The sequence below is a fragment of the Stenella coeruleoalba genome, assembly GCF_951394435.1.
Source record: "Stenella coeruleoalba genome assembly, chromosome: 1".
In the NCBI taxonomy this organism is placed as follows: Eukaryota; Metazoa; Chordata; class Mammalia; order Artiodactyla; family Delphinidae; genus Stenella; species Stenella coeruleoalba.
The window spans coordinates 25,805,443-25,823,218 of NC_137169.1; the positions used below are offsets into that span (position 1 = coordinate 25,805,443).

General features: G+C 42.6%; 1 protein-coding gene across 7 annotated transcripts in view; it reads right to left on the reverse strand.

The window, feature by feature from the left end:
- Positions 1 to 17,520, reverse strand: part of RNF19B (ring finger protein 19B) — a 33,584-nt gene extending 16,064 nt beyond the window's left edge. For 3 of the 7 annotated variants that reach the window (XR_013829350.1, XR_013829351.1, XM_079928762.1), the window contains exons 1-4: positions 16,610 to 17,520; positions 3,422 to 3,627; positions 1,732 to 1,876; positions 186 to 348 (exon numbers count right to left, since the gene is read on the reverse strand). Coding sequence is in view for 5 of the 7 variants with exons in the window: in XM_079928762.1 (XP_079784888.1) it covers positions 186 to 348; positions 1,732 to 1,876; positions 3,422 to 3,627; positions 16,610 to 17,241 (1,146 nt within the window). In the remaining 2 variants the exon portion in view is untranslated. The remainder of the gene's footprint in view (positions 1 to 185; positions 349 to 1,731; positions 1,877 to 3,421; positions 3,628 to 16,609) is intronic. The other 4 variants (XM_079928763.1, XM_079928760.1, XM_079928764.1 and 1 more) reach the window with 2 other exon arrangements.
- Positions 17,521 to 17,776: the final 256 nt, after the last annotated feature.

Consider the following 17,776-nt stretch of genomic DNA (forward strand, 5'->3'; position numbering starts at 1 on the left):
CCAGGATGTTAATAAGAACTTTCAGATCTCTTGGGAATTTATGAAAAATCCATTTAAAAAATTAGTTTTACTTAAGAACCAGCTGGTTTTCAGGCAGCTCTGAAACATAAGCTCCTCCCCATTTCCTTCAAACCTTTACCAACAAACCTGAAGATGGAACATGCACAGAACTCAACATATCTTACCTTCCTGCCAACATAAACAGGAATGCCAATGACCATGGCAGGAATGGCAATGCCAGCAATGAGGGATATCCCCACCGGAGCACCAATCAATGTGCCCAGCTGCCAAAGAATTTTCTTCTTACGGCTCCATGGTTTCTTGCCCCAGAATGTACAGCCAGAGGGGCTACAGAGGAAACATGCTGAAGTTAATGTCAATATTACAAATGCAGCTATTGTCATCAGAGAGCTTGATAAGAGCAAGAGCATTCTTTTCTATAGGAGTGATTAACAGTTACAAGAGATTACAAGAAATGAATTTATTACATGAGGGGGAGCAAAGGACAAGGTCAGACTATTAGAGTTCTGGCTCTTTACTTGTTTTTTCTTTTTTCGTAAAGGCAGGCCTCCAGACTTGAAACGAAACCTCTTTTCCATTCTTTTCTGCTGCACTCTGTCCTCTCTAACCCACCAAAACGAACCTACTTCTTTGAGTGATACTACGTGGGATCCTGCATAGTCTATGCACTTGACATCTCATCCATACATACTGTGTCCTGCAGCTAATGAACTCTCTCTGATTTGCATAGTTTTCTTGGCATATGTAGATACTGCAAACCATCTTCCTGGGATAGGATATAAAAAGACTTCATCATACCCTTTATGACAGTTTCATACTCTGAGTTTGGCTACTTTTACACTCAGCCCTTCTGAGTCCAACCACTTTTGTCCACTCCCTTTGTACTGTCTTCTCTACTAGATAAGAGTAAGTAATTTTGAAAGTAGGGATCATGTCTTACGCACCCCTGTGTCCCCAATAATTGGTATACTGTAAGTAATCAAATGTTTGCTAAATTGGAAATGAAAATGTTTCATCCACACGATGAATGTTAAGTTTGTAAATATTAACTCCTTCAGGACAATATTTTAATGACTACTATATCCAAGGAACTGTAAAAAGGTAATACTGGCCTGAAGACTCTTAATATAGTTTAACAAAATTAGACACGTAAATGAAGTAATTAAAAGTCATGATGACGTTTATAGAACATTTAAAGAATGTCAGTAAAGAAGAATGAGGCAGAAAAAACTGGGGGAAGGCATCAGAGATGGAATGACATTTAAAGTGGCCATTGAAGGCTGAATAAGAACTGAACAGCTGAGATAAAAGGGGGTTGCTGGGGGGTGAGGTGATTATAAAGCATTCCAGGTGAAGGAAAGAACATGAAGAAGTATGGAGGTAAGATAACACAGAAGAAACACAGATAATCTGGGACATAGCATTTATGAAAGCAAAATGGAAAAAGGTATATTGGGGCCAGACTGCAGAAAACCTTAAAAGTCATGATAGGGAAACTGAACTATATCTGGAAGGTAATGGAAAACAGTCACTGGAAGTTGCTGAGCTGGAGAAAAACATGATTGGAAGGGTGTTTCAGAGGAACTTTTTTACAGCATAAGCTTCCTTATGCTGTAATGAGAGGACAGACAACGATGGTTCTTTGACATCCTTTCCCTACATCAGTAAGAGAACAAGACTATAAAAACAACAGACACTTTCTCATCTCACCTGAGGTAATGCAAGTCTGAGATCTCCTTCATACAAAGCCAACAGAATTCACAGCCACACACTGCACAGGTCATATGATTACAGCTTCCATCATTCATCTTGATAATGTAAGCACTGCATCGTGGGCATGGCTTGATGTCATCTGCTAAGTGGGGGAGAAAGAATGGGTAGAAAAATATCCCTAGTTAAACCTCGTTTGATTTTATTATTCCTAGGAGTATGCACAAGAAATGAAGAGGCAGTCAAGAATTCTTGACTGAGGATTCCAAATTGTGCAACCCACTTCACTGGAAGGCTGGCTATGTCTAGACCTCAGGAAATTTCATAAAATGGATCCTGTCTCATACTGAGCTGCCTATCCCCCAATCTGGCATCTTACACAGCACTAGAGCCACACTCTGAGCAAGGAGACTTCCCTAGAGAGAAAGATGGTTCCAAGAAAAATGGAATTTCAGCAGCCAATAGGCTGGCAGAATTAAAAGCACAGTCCTACAGGAAGAATAGTCTGCAGCCTGCATTTGGCTTTAAACTCATTTCTCAGGTACAAGTATCACTGTGATTTGCTGTTAACATAATTCACAGTCCCTTCCCATGATACTTTAAAATTCAAAACCTACAAACAATTGAGTATGCTATATAGCATACACCTGGTAATTTTCACAGCAAGCTAGGAACTATCCTATTACAAAGAGAATTTAGGAGATTATACTGTGCCAGGAAAAAGTGAATGGTAAAATCTTTCCTACTAGCTTCTCTCAAATGACATCAGTGAAATAAAGCACACTTATAAAAGGCAATAAACCCACTGACATTTTAAAAGAGGTTCACTCTGACATGTCAAGGTTGGAACTGAATGTGTGATATTCCTCCTTTTAAGGTTAATCATTAATCCATACTAATATTATTTCCTTTCCTTAAATCTGTACCCTACTTCCAAAACCAGTGATGTATTTAAAGCTAGTAGGAAAACAGTAGTTTTAATACTAAACGTCTTTCTGCTCACAGTGAAAGTTCTGAAAAAGCCCCTAGCTAAAGGACCCAACTGCTCTCCAATCTGAGACACATTACTAAGAAGGTAGAAAGTACAGAATTCAGTTTTGCTTTATTCCAATTTCACCTGGGTTGGACAACCTATAAATGGTCAGAGAGACAAGCTACATACCAAATACAGTGTTGAAAATATTACCAAATAGTTTCTGCACTTGGGACTTCCTTGGTGGCGCAGTGGTTAAGAATCCGCCTGCCAGTGCAGGGGATACAGGTTCAAGCCCTGGTACGGGAAGATCCCACATGCCGCGGAGCAACTAAGCCTGTGCACCACAAATACTGAGCCTGCGCTCTAGAACCCGTAAGCCACAACTACTGAGCCCATGTGCCATAACTACTGAAGCCCACGTGCCTAGAGCCTGTGCTCCACAACAAGAGAAGCCACTGAAATGAAAAGGCCGTGCACCGCAACGAAGAGTAGCCCCCGCTCGCCGCAACTAGAGAAAGCCCGAGTGCAGCAACGAAGACCTAATGCAGCCAAAAATAAATAATATAAATAAAAATAAATTTATAAAAACAAACAAAAAACAAATAGTCTCTGCTCTCTAATCCTTGAGTTATACAGGAAGGTAATCTCTCCCAGCTTTGGGCTCACATTATGAAATATCAATAAAGAGACAAATGAGACAATGCCAACTCATACCTGGTCCAGATTCTTGCCCATAACTGAGACCTGAAGTGTGCTTGGTCCGAACTCGCAATGTCTGCGCCCTCTGCTGACGGGCCATATCGCATGTCTGATTTGGATGCCATATTTGCTTGCAGTGGTAACAGAACTCAGTCTGGCAGCCTTCCCTCTCACAGGTCAGCTTTGGGCAGCTGGCACAGCCATAGGCAATAACAGCATACCTGAGTAAGGAAATAGGAAGAGATATAAGTAAGTTAAGACACGCATCAGTCCCAGTGGGGTAACACTGTGTGGTACCCCCACCACTTCATACGATGCAGAGGAAAGAACACACATATAACAAATAACACATGCACGAGCACACCTAACAAACTTTAAAACATTCTGTGTGAGAAAGTAAATTGTTTCTTGAGATTCTAAAAACTCATATCATTTATCTCCTGAAAAAGTAGGGGAAAATATCATACTTAGCCTGAATTTTTTTTTTTTTTTTTGGCCACACTGCATGCCATGCAGGATCTTAGTTCCCCGATCAGGGTTCGAACCTGTGCCCCCTGCAGTGGAAGTGTGGAGTCTTAACCATTGGACTTCCAGGGAAGTCCAGCCTGAATTTCTAGCATGTATTCAGTCATAGTTTAAGCTGCTTTAGGAGCAGTTTGTCCCAGTAAGTTTCATAAATAAGGGTACAAAACTATTTCCTTTTGATGATTTGATATACTTAGAGAAAATAGAATTTGTTTATAAAGGATAGAACATTTGTAAAATAAAGTACAACAGCAAAAACTAAAGCAAGTATACTTTTTTAAAATTGCAATTTAGTTGATGTACATTATATAAGTTTCAGGTGTACAACACAGTGATTCACAATTTTTAATGGTTATATTCCATTTATAGTTATAAAATATTGGCTATATTCCCTCTGTTGTACTATATATCCTTGTAACTTATTTATTTTATACATAGTAGTTTGTACCTCTTAATCCCCTACCCCTATCCTGTCCCTTACTCCTTCCCTTGCCCCACTGGTAACTGCTAATTTGTTCTCTATTTCTGTGTGTCTGTTTCTTTTTTATTATATTCACTAGCTTGTTTTATTTTTTAGATTCCACATATAAGTGATATCATCCAGTATTTTTTTTTCTCTGTCTGACTTATTTCACTGAGCATAATACCCTCCAGGTTCATCCATGCTGCTGCAAATGGAAAAATACTTTTTATGGCTGAGTAGTATTCCATTGTGTATATATACCATATCTTTTTAATCCTTTCATCTGTTGATGGACATTTAAGGTTGTTTCCATATCTTGGCAATTGTAAATAATGCTGCCATTGGGGTGCATGTATCTTTTCGAATTTGTGTTGGTCTTTTTTTTCTTTTTTCAGATAAATACCCAAGAGTGGAATTGCTGGGTCATAGGGTAGTTCTATTTTTAATTTTTTGAGAAACCTCTATACTGTTTTTCATAATGGCTGTACCAATTTACATTGCCACCAATGGTGTACGAGGGCTCCCTTTTCTCCTCATCCTTGCCAACATTTGTTACTTGTGGACTTTTTGATGATAGCCATTCTGATAGGTGTGAGGTGATGTCTCACTGTGGTTTTAATTTGCATTTCTCTGATGATTAATGATGTTGAGCATCTTTTCATGTGCCTGTTGGCCATCTGTATGTCTTCTTTGGAGAAATGTCTATTCAGGTCTTCTGCCCATTTTTCAATTGGATCATTTAAAAAATTTTTTGATGTTGATTTGTATGAGCTGCTTATATATTTTGTTTTTGTTTTTAATTTTTTTTAACATCTTTATTGTAGTATAATTGCTTTACAATGTTGTGTTAGTTTCTGCTGTATAACAAAGTGAATCAGCTATACATATATGTCCCCATATCCCCTCCCTCTTGCGCCTCCCTCCCACCCTCCCTATCCCACCCCTCTAGGTGGTCACAAAGCACTGAGCTCATCTCCCTGTGCTATGCAACTGCTTCCCACTAGCTATCTATTTTACATTTGGTAGTGTATATATGTCATCGCTACTCTTTCACTTCATCCCAGCTTACCCTTCCCCCTCCCCGTGTCCTCCAGTCCATTCTGTACGTCTGCATCTTTATTCCGCCTGTCCTGCCCCTAGGTTCATCAGAACCATTTTTTTTGAGATTCCATATATATGTGTTAGCATACAGTATTTGTTTTTCTCTTTCTGACTTACTTCACTCTATATGACAGACTCTAGGTACATCCACCTCACTACAAATAACTCAGTTTCGTTTCTTTTTATGGCCGAGTAATATTCCATTGTATATATGTGCCACATCTTCTTTATCCATTCATCTGTCGATGGACACTTAGGTTGCTTCCATGTCCTGGCTATCGTAAACAGTGCTGCAATGAACCGTTGTGGTACATGTCTCTCTCTTTTTTTTAAATTACCTTTTTTAAAAATTTTAATTTTTTTAAACATCTTTATTGGAGTATAATTGCTTTACAATGGTGTGCTAGTTTCTGCTTTATAACAAAGTGAATCAGCTATACATATACATATATCCCATATCTCTTCCCTCTTGCATCTCCCTCCCACCCTTCCTATCCCACCCCTCTAGGTGGTCACAGAGCACCCAGCTGATCTCCCTGTGCTATGTGGCTGCTTCCCACTAGCTATCGATTTTACATTTGGTAGTATATATAAGTCCATGCCACTCTCTCACTTCGTCCCAGCTTACCCTTCTCCCTCCCTGTGTTCTCAAGTCCATTCTCTACGTCTGCATCTTTATTTCTGTCCTGCCCCTAGGTTCTTCATAACCATTTTTTTTTTTAGATTCCATATATATGTGTTAGCATACGGTATTTGTTTTTCTCTTTCTGACTTACTTCACTCTGTATGACAGACTCTAGGTACAGTCACCTCACTACAAATAACTCAGTTTCGTTTCTTTTTATGGCCGAGTAATAATATTCCATTGTATATATGTGCCACACCTTCTTTATCCATTCATCTGTCGATGGACACTTAGGTTGCTTCCATGTCCTGGCAGTGCTGCAATGAACCGTTGTGGTACATGTCTCTTTTTGAATTATGGTTTTCTCAGGGTATATGCCCAGTAGTGGGATTACTAGGTCATATGGTAGTTCTATTTTTAGTTTTTAGTTTTTTTCTTTTTGGCTGCATTGGGTCATCATTGCTGCGTATGGGCTTTCTCTAGTTGCGGCGAGCGGGTGCTACTCTTCGTTGCAGTGCGCGGGCTTACTGCGGTGGCTTCTCTTGTTGCAGAGAAGCACGCGGGCTTCAGTAGTTGCAGCATGCGGGCTCAGCAGTTGTGGCTCACGGGCTCTAGAGTGCAGGCTCAGTAGTTGTGGCACATGGGCTTAGTTGCTCCGCGGCATGTGGGATCTTCCCGGACCAGGACTCGAACCCGTGTCCCCTGTGTTGGCAGGCGGACTCTTAACCACTGTGCCACCAGGGAAGTCCTGTTTTTAGTTTTTTAAGGAACCTCCATACTGTCCTCCATAGTGGCTGTATCAATTTACATTCCCACCAACAGTGCAAGAGGGTTCCCTTTTCTCCACACCCTCTCCCGCTTATATATTCTGGATATTAACCCCTTATCAGTCGTATCATTAGCAAATATTTTCCCTCATTCAGTAGTTTGTCTCTTGCTTTGTCAATGGTTTGCTTTGCTGTGCAAAAGCATTTAAGTTTAATTAGGTCCCATTTAGTTTTGCTTTTATTTCCTCTGCTTTAGGAGACAGATCAAAAAAATATTGCTATGATTTCTGTCAAAGAGTGTTCTGCGTATGTTTTCTTTTAGGAGTTTTATGATTTCAATACTTTTTCATTTTTAAGTTTCATAGTGAAGCTGGTCTGATGGCAGACTGAGAGACAATGAACATAGATGGGTTCGTGATCAACTTATATTGAAAGCTCATTTTATCTTTCCAAAAAATTATTTTCCCCAATTTGAATGTATACCTTGAAATCTCTTTTCTTGACAGGTTCCAGAATCGAAGAATACCACTCATCTATCTTATGAATTAACATAGAATATGGCCATATCTTCCCCCAATCCCTTCTGACACACATTCTTAGTAAAGATGGACAATTCAGAATCTATCAGCACCAGTATCAACTGCTTCTTATAATTCATGTTTATTTACCAAGAATTACTTTCCTACAAGCAATCCAATATATTTACAGGGCTTCCCTGGTGGCGCAGTGGTTGAGAGTCCACCTGCCGATGCAGGGGACACAGGTTCGTGCCCCGGTCCGGGAAGATCCCACATGCCACGGAGCGGCTGGGCCCGTGAGCCATGGCCACTGGGCCTGTGCGTCCAGAGTCTGTGCTCCGCAACGGGAGAGGCCACAACAGTGAGAGGCCTGCGTACCGCAAAAAAAAACAAAAACAAAAACAAAAACAAATATATTTACAAACTATTAGCCTTTCTGACTAATTCTAAAAATGTCAACTAAATGCACAGACTAACAAGTAGACACCTGTTTAAAATAACTCTTTTTTTCAAAAAAAAGTAATTTAAACAAACAAATGAAAAATGGAGGACAGCAGTTGTGAAAGTTCAAACAAATTTTAGACAGGTCAATGAGTTCAGGCTTAGGTGTTGCCATCGGGGCTTTGTCACCTATTCCATGTTCTACTCCAATAGTCAAAGACCTCAAACAGCTTAAACAAAAGACTAATAACATTTTCTTAGATTTATTCTATGGTTTGTTTGCTTATTTGATTGTGCATTAGATGTTCACGATAGCAACTTAAGTTCTCAGGTTCATCATAGATTCTGCAAGCTGATTTGAGAATGACACTGAAATTACCGATGACAAGGTATCATCTATGTTACATAATACAGGGTGTATTAAAACTCTTCTCAGAAAGAGCAAAGTGAGAAGAGGTCAATGTATGAATGCAAATGATTCATACCCTGTAGGAGTTCTGAGCAAATTTATTCCACCTAGTTGTAAAATAACTACTAAAGATAAAAAACGTTTCTCCTGAAGAAAGTGACTTGCTTGCTATTTTGTGTTAAATGAGAAAGGTATTGGATGATCTCAGAAAATTATTAAGTCAACTTCTGACAATACATATTAGATAGACTGCCAGTCAGGAAGCCTTGAGCATTTCATGATCCATTCCTACCTCACATGGTGGGAGTAAATATTTATTAACAGATACTTCTTTTTTTTCAAAGAACATTTGATAGTATTGACAATGTCAATTTTGGGTGTGGAATTTGGTTCCAAGGAAGTAAAATAACCCCAAATACTCAAGACCCCCAGCAACCTATTACCATGACACAGAATTACTCAGGGCACGAGACTTGGCATTCCTGTTTTTGGGTGCCTGGTCTGGGCTCCTTACCCCTGACTCATACTGCATGACACTGAGCTAATTAAAATCTCCAAACTTTAGATTCTATCCCTAAAATGGTAGTATAGGTGCTTGCAGCCTTCGAGTTTTAAAACTAAACATGTTTTAAGTCTAAACATGTTTTAAGTCTAAACATGTTTTGGGACTTCCCTGGTGGTGCAGTGGTTAAGAATCCGCCTGCCAATGCAGGGGACACGAGTTTGAGCCCTGGTCTGGGAAGATCCCACATGCCGCAGAGCAACTAAACCCGTATGCCACAACTACTGAGCCCGAGTGCCGCAACTACTGAAGCCCGCGCGCCTAGAGCCCGTGCTCCACAACAAGAGAAGCCACCGCAATGAGAAGCCTGTGCACCGCAACAAAGAGTAGCCCCCACTCGTCGCAACTAGAGAAAGCCCGTGCACAGCAACGAAGACCCAATGCAGCCAAAAATAAATGAATAAAATAAATAAATAAATAATAAAAAATAAATTTCTATTAAAAAAACCCAAAACTAAACATATTTTAAAACTGCAGTTGAGGACTTCCCTGGTGGTGCAGTGGTTAAGAATCTGCCTGCCAGTGCAGGGGACACGGGTTTGAGCCCTGGTCTGGGAAGATCCCACATGCCATGGAGCAACTGAGCCTGCGTGCCACAACTACTGAGCCTGCGCGCCATAACTACTGAAGCCCGCATGCCTAGAGCCGTGCTCCGCAACAAGAGAAGCCATCGCAATGAGAAGTCCATGCACTGCAGCAGAGTATCCCCTGCTCGCCGCAGCTGGAGAGAGCTGCATGCAGCAACGAAGACCCAACACAGCCATAAATAAATAAATATATTAAAAAAAACAAACAAACTGCATTTGAGATCTTGTCCCAAAAGTTATGGTATAGATAAACAGCGTGTTTTGTCCTACTTCTTGGCCTTTGCATATTCTATTCCTTTCAGCCTCGAAACGCCCTCTCCTTACTTCTTGTCCTGGCAAATACTTAGCCATTTAAGAACCAGCTCAAATGTCATCCTCTCTATAAAATCCACTTAACCTCTCCAGGCAGTTGGTTGCCCACTTTGTGTCTGTGCATAATTACTTTACAATACTTAACACATTATATTGTAATTATCTGTTTATATGTATGCTTCCCCAACCAGACTAGAGAAGGAAAAGTATCAACCATCTTTTAATCTCCAGGGTCTAGCACACTGATTCATGCTTAAAATACCTGTGTTGAATGAATGATAGAGACCCTCTCCTGTTTGGGTTTTTTACTTTCCCCAGGTCATTTAGCTCTTCTCCTGGGCCATTACTTTTCCCTAAAGCAATCTTTTAAACTTATCCATGTATCTATTGGCTTTCTTTATGTCAAGTACTATAACTTAATCCTAAAATTCTGTTTAAGCCCCTTTTCGGAGCAAACTCCTAAATTCTGAATAGGGCAATCTTCTACCCCAGGCAGTCAAGAAAAACCCTTCATCCTTGAGACCAAAACTGCCTTGACTATCTTGTTCCCTCTCTTCCATGTCCTACACGGGAGCCTCCTACTCTGCTTTCTTAGTTGAACAGAGCATTCAGGTCTGCTAATTAGAAGCTAAATGGAAGGTGTAGGAAATTGCATGATGCTAAGAACACAGAAGCATCCTTTCCTCCCCCCATTAAGTTCATACAACTTTTATTAATTTCCTAACTTGAGAAACATTATAATGTGTGACAAGCCAGACCACAGCATTACCTTACTCCAGCCCTGGGGGAAAAATTCCCAATAGTATGAATTTGATTATGCTCCAACAAACCCTGGGAGTTAAAGGAATGTGTTCCTATATTATGTCTGTACTTCACCGTTCCAGGCCATATAACCATTTACAAACAGACCCTGAGCATATATAAGGGTGGAAAACATGGGCCAAGTTGTCACAGTGAGCCATACTCTTACTATCTTCCTTTTTACTGCGCTAGTTCAAACCCATGTCATCTCTTGACCAGACAACTGCAAGAGACTGCAGTCTCTTTATTCCCTACTCCAATCCAAATTCCAGTTCCAAAAGTTTATCTTTCATGATGTTACTCTTTTGCTTAAAATCCTTCAACAAAAAAGAAAAAAGTCCTTCAAACTTACACTTCTTTGCATGGCATAGATAGACCTATAAATCTGAATCCAATCTACCTTTTCAGATGGATCTCAAGTCACTTCCCAGATCATGTTCCCCATATTGTATATCCAGAGGCTAACCAAACGAGACTCCAGACTTAGTCTTGAATTCTTATACCTCCATGCATTTGCTCATAACATTCTGGTTTAAGACACCTTTTTCTCTACCCTCATCTTTGTTTGTCTGGTATAAATTTCTACTCATATTCTTCAAGCCCTGATCAAATATCACCTCCTCCACGAAGTCTTTATTGACACCATCATGCAAAACCTTTCATCCATCTTCTAAGAACACTTGTATTTTCTTTAGTATATATTACATTGCATTTATAATTATCTTCCTACTTACCTATCTGTCTCCTCTACCAGGCCAAACTCCCTGTCAAGAGGCCCATGTCTAAGTCCTTTTTGTAATACCCAATACTCACCTAAGTTTCAACACCATATGATTTTGAAAAGTGTCTGTTTAATGATTACTTGTCTGTCCTTTCTTGCACACCCTCCTCTTATCTGTTTCTCCTCTCAAAAGTGTGGTGTTTGTATTCTTTATCCCCCGTATCAAAAATTTAACTATTCATCCCATTCTTCTGGGACCTAATCGAAAGATTTTGTTCAGAGTTGTAGAAAAAGTTGGAATATAGATATCCTAGTCTAGAGGAGCTCTCAATTTACTCAGAGCACAAGATTTAGTGTTAAATAAGGACAGTAACAGAAGGCAGGACATAATAACTATTAAAGGAGTTTAGAGAACTGCAAATAGGGAAAGTTTCAGGTATGCTTTAAAGATGTCATGGAAACGAAACAAAACAAAACATGTTTCCTGGTGATCTCAGTTTACGGAAATTATACCAGACTGAAGATTTGCATATTAGCATTAACAAGATTTACAGTGTATATTAGTATTTTTTAAAGGGTCTAAGGAGCTCAGAAATAGAGTTGCTTTATTTTGTTCAATCCAACATTTCCCAAGCTTATTCAATCATAAAACATTTTTCTTTTCAATAGTAATGCCTATACCTTGGGAAATATTGATGTTGGTGAAAAATAGAAAACAAGATCAAAAGATGGTTGGAGACCATAAAGGGTCTTAAATCATAAGGATAGATCATATAAAGAATAAGTTCTTAAAGACATAAGAAGTCATCTTGTAGGTCAGGTATGAGCAGTTTTAAGCAGGGCAATGATATAAAATGTTCCACTTTAGAATGAGTACTCTGGCAAATATGAGAAAGACATATTGGGCTGTAGGATGATGTAAATGGCGAGGGGCGTTGTAGGGGGAATAAAGAGTTATGAAAATGAAGGTACAGAGCTAAATTAAGAAGAGGTCCAGGGGACTCCCCTGGTGGTCCAGTGGGTAAGACTCCATGCTCCCAATGCAGGGGGCCCGGGTTCGATCCCTGGTTGGGGAACTAGATCCCGCATGCATGCCATAACTAAGAGTTCGCATGGTGCAACTAAGAGAGTCTGCATGCCGCAACTAAGAAGTCTGCATGTCGCAACGAAGAAACCTGCATGCTGCAACGAAGATCCCGCGTGCTGCAACTAAGACCTGGAGCATCCAAAATAAATAAATAAATAAACATTGTTTTTAAAAGCTCCCCATCTCCACCTTTAGGGCCTCCCTGGTGGCGCAGTGGTTGAGAGTCCGCCTGCCGATGCAGGGGACACGGGTTCATGCCCTGGTCCGGGAGGATCCCACATGCTGTGGAGCAGCTGGGCCTGTGAACCATGGCTGCTAAGCCTGAGCGTCCGGAGCCTGTGCTCCGCAACGGGAGAGGCCACAACAGTGAGAGGCCCGCGTACCGCAAAAAAAAAAAAAAAAAGCTCCCCATCTCCACCTTTAAAAAATAAATTAATTAATTATATTTTTTAAAAGAAAGAGAGAGAGAAGAGGTTCAGGAAGGCTTCAGAAAGTGAAAATCCTCCCTCACTGATTGAGAAATCTGTCTTGTTCAGGGAGCGTGCTCTTCCCTCATAAAAGTGTTACGAGACAAACAGAAGCTTCCTGCTTATGGGATAATCCAGTCCAGTTATCTAGGATGGCCAATAAGTGATACTACCTTCTGGGGTCAGGTGGGATGGGGGTCTCTGCAGGAGACAGAGGCAGCAATGAGAGGCTGGAGTGGTGGACCTGCACAAAGAATTTAGGTCAAGACAGCCTTATCTCCTGTTCTTCTGTAAAGAAGATCTGCCCCCTGTATGCCAGGAAATATTCTGTCGTCTCTTTTGCTCACCCCTCAGTCTTCTAGAGATTCTGAAGGGGTTTAAAGATAGGCAACAGGGCACTTGAGAGGAAAACATTACATGTTTACATGATTTGGAGGTTTCTGAAAAGACCTTGTGCTTAAGTAGAGACTCTAAGGGGTAGCATATCAACTGTACCATTTATCAGCTGTGAGACACTGGGTCCCACACTTAAACTTTTCTGAACTGGCTTCTCTTTTATAAAATGAGTTTACCACCATCTACCTGTATGAAACTAAAATGAAATTATTTCTGAATGAAGTTACAGTCTGAAGATTATAAAGGACTATAAAAATGTCAGTTATCTGTATTCTGAGTTAATTTTATCTCATTTGAAAGTATGTTTTAAAGATTACACTTGGTGGGAATTCCCTGGGAATCCAGTGATTAAGACTCGGCACTTTCACTGCCGTGGGCCCGGGTTCCATCCCTGGTCTGGGAACTAAGATCCCACAGTCTCGCACAGCAAAAAAAAAAAAAAATTGCACTTGGTAATATTGTACTTAATAATACTAATAATAATGTGAATGTTTTCCCATAGAAATCAGTTCCCTTATTTATGAATAAAATAAAATTGTATTTAAGTATGAAAAAAGAAAAATTCAAGATTCTTTTCTCTGTTCCACAAATATCTTATAAACAAATAATGAATCGTTTAACATATAGTGTTCTTATTATCGTGAGTGATCACAGTAAAACTAACGATCAGATCACTTATATGCTCCCCTCATCCTGCCAAATACACACATATACACACAGAGAGCAAAAAGGAACTTGATAAATTTGGCTGGCAGAAACTTAATCTGCAGGCAGTAAAGATGGTCAGGTATGAGAAGACACAATTGGGGTCTTAGGCTTCTCTTCTAGTTCTCATCCATGATTTCTACCTGACCCAGAAGAATAGAACAGTTTGATTAAAACGAAACAAGTTATTTTTCTCATGACATTAAAAAGAGGTGGCAAAACCACTGGCCATATCCCCACCTATTTGGGAAGTGACAGAAATTTAAAGTTACTCCCTGTTTATCTCCCTGTTTATCTAACACCTTCAACTGAATTCTCAAAACACTCTGAAAATATCAATTAGGCCTCTCAAGTAAGGAAAGGATTAGGCCTATTTCAGGTAAGAAAAATAAAGTAGGTAATAGGCTGTTAACAATAAGAATCAGAAGAGAAACCAGATTCTAGCATTTTTGGCTCTCTCAACATTGTCCTTAGGCCACACTTGATGAAATGACCCAAACAGTAGCATCCCCAATAATGTTGATAAGCCTATGCTTTTTTAAAGCTTTTTATGCTTTGAGAGAAAAGAATACTGGCCTTGGTTGGAGTTAAGACCAGTGTTCCAAGCCTGATTCCACCACCCACTAGTTATATGACCCTAAACAAGTCACTCAACTCATTTAAACTTCAGTTTCCTTATCTGTAAAACAAGATCAAATCTATCTTACAATGTTGCAGGGATCAAATTAAATTATGTATGCCTGACACATAGATACTCAGATGCTAGCTTGCTTGCTTTTCCCAGACTTCACCTTCTTTAAACCCACAGATAACACATTTAAAGATTATATTAAAATTGTTAGCTTTTTAACTAATTTAAAAAAACCTCTGGATGGTAGTAATCCAATACTTGGCTAAAATAAGAAATGGCCTAATTTTTTAATAACTTCCAAATCAGTAATGGTTTAGAGTTGTCATCAAGATTGTAAATTAATTCCTGTTCATTTTTATTGACGTGAGCAAAGACAGAGATTGATTTCAGAGAAATAAAAACAAAAAGAGAACTTTTCCAGAAATATAATGAGTGATGCCACATTTCTCAGTTAAAATTCAAGGAAATTCACATCTGAAAAAGGAGTTAATATATTATTCCAAAGTTAACCAAGCAGTGTTCTCTTAAGTAAATATTCCTTTGGTTCAGAAAATAGATCAATAGTGTCTGTAAAACTTCAATACCATGTAAATTAACCCCTTAAGGCTAGGAAGATCACCAGATGTCCAGATATAAGCAAACTTTTCCAAGAGCCTACGAGGTTCTTTCTGATACTTATTAACTGAAAGTGAAAGTGACCTACCATAGTTAAATGCCCCAACCTTTGACCACAACACTTCAAAGTAATTTAGAAACCCCAACTCAGTGAGCTTAAATAACACATCCATCTCTAAACAAGTTTGTCAGAACAGAAAAATAGAATAACTCATCTTACTCCCCTAGATACTCTAAGTCGGCTTCTTTTGAAGGAGACAAATAGCAGAATCATGGAAATCTTAAAAGCCTTGATATATAGGCTACAATTAAGAGCCTTTCTTAACTCCTCTGAAAGAAACGAACACTCAGCTTTTTACTAGGAGTCCCTAGCATCTTTTTGTCCTCAAAACATGACACACAAGAATAAAATGATCTGTCCAAGGTCGCAGAGCAGGTAATGGCACAGTCTGACGCCCCTCTTTGCTGCATGCAATCGTTCATGGGATGTACTGACAGTAACACACAATCAGATTTTAAAAGGTAAGGGTCGGGGGTGGGGGGTGGGGGTCGGGGGCGGTGTCCACTGAATGCTCCAGATAGTGAAATCTGGTAGTATTATGTCTCTGCATCTACTGCCTATTTTCTCACTGACCTTAAAAAGTCGGCATACATGGTGCATCGTCAAGAACTCAAGATCAGAGGAGCTGGGAAACACATTTTCTCCTACCATGTCAACCTCTGGGCACCCTTTTCAGTGCCCCGTTGCTTCTCTGGACAAAGAAAGGGTCTGTCCACTCTGCACCCTGCCCAAGACAGCAGTGTAAGAACCACAGGGGGCCCCCCAATAGCTTGGCACAGAAGACACACCACAATGCCCAGGGTGCCCCCAGAGCGCTGCCTGGGAGCTGTCCTTTCCCGTTAGTGCCATTTCAGTCACCTGCATTCCAACTTTCAGCCGTGGTGGGCAGAAAGAACACCCCTTCTCCTGAAACGCTGCAAAGTATGCCCCTAGCCAAATGGACACACCCCTCCAAAGCGCTGCCCCCTCAGAATGATATTCTCATTCCATCCTTTGCCAGATATCCCCTCTCCATCCTCATTAAGACATATTCCCTACCTCTGGACAGAGGGGCATTCACCCGACCAAAAACGGCCTCTCCCTGCCTCCTGACTTGATGGACAGCTCCCTTCTCACCGACTGCTCAGCCCCCACTTCAAGCCTTCGGGCAGTGGTGGGGTGTTGGGTGCGTTTACCCTACTCTTCTGGGCGTGCGGATGGTTAGCGGTTACCGGCTCTCCGCAGTTGCCGCCTGGCCCTCCCTCCCCCTGGTCATCCCTCACCTCTCCCTCCACGCTGGGACACACACACACACACACACACGGTGCGCAAAGGACGGCCCCTGGGGCCGGTCACACGCGGTGACCAGCCCCAGGCCCCAGGTTCCCTCCGCCGCGGCCACCGCCCCCGGGCCACGCCCCCGCTCTCACCCGCAGTCCGGGGCCGGGCACCAGCGACAGTCGGGGTCCGAGGCCAGGTAGCGGCGCAGCATGAACTCCTCGTACTTGTGCATGAGCGGTGGGTCGGCGAGCAGCAGGCGGATGTCGTGCGGGTTCAGTCGCTCGCTGCACTCGGGGCAGCTGATGGGGACCCGGCTCTCGCTGATCTCCAGGCGCAGGTAGTGGCGGAGGCAGTCCCGGCACGAGCGGTGCGGACAACTGAGGAGGCGCGGGGCCCGCTCGGGCGGCAGCCGCACCAGGCACAGAGGACACTCCACCTCCTCCGGGCCCGAGCCGCCGCCCTCCGCCGCCTCCTCATCGTCTAACCCGGGCCCCGCCGTCGCCGCGGCCTCCGCCTCGGCCTCGGCGGCCGGCTCGGCGGGCAGCGCCTCAGGCGGCGGGGCCTGGGCCGCGGCAGGGGCCGGGGCGGGCGGCGGCGGCGCGGCCGGGGGTGGCGGCTCGGCCTGCGGCTTGGCCCGGGCGTGGCGACCGCGGGCCGAGGCGGAGAAGACGCTGTGGAAGGTGAGGCGCCGGCGCCGGCCGCCGCTGCGGCACTTGGGGTCGGGCGCAGCCGCGTGTAGGGATGTAGACCGCGGCGACTCGGAGTCTTTCTCGGAGCCCATGGCCCCCAGAGGCCGAGGAGCGAGGGGCGCCCAGCGCCGCCACAGCTCACGCCTCAGCGCTCCTCAGTCGGCGTCCCGACCGCCGCCGCCTCAGCCGCCCTCCCAGAGATAGAAACCGAACGGCAGCGACTAAGTGGTTATAAAGCCTCCGCCCCGCGCGCCGCTGCCCACTGCGCAGGCGCCTCGCGAAGACACCTCACAACCCGCGCCGCCCCGCCCGGGTGGGGGCGCTGGGCGGGGCCGAGCGGGGGTGGGGCGTGCTGGGCGTGCTAGAGCGGAGCTCCGCCTCCTCGGGGGTCAGGTGATTCCAGGACCTCCATCTTGAGGAGACGGTAACCCAACTGCTTTTTAGACCTCCTGCTACAATACCTTCTCCCCGACCCCCGTCATCCATAAGGTGGAGTTTTCGGTTTGCCTTTCCTCAAGGATGGGCCGATTGCCACTTGCAGCAAATGATACTTCAGTTACTCCATCTGTAAAAAGCAGATAAGGGTAAATCAGATGGTGACTCCAAGCTGGTCCACCTTCCAACACT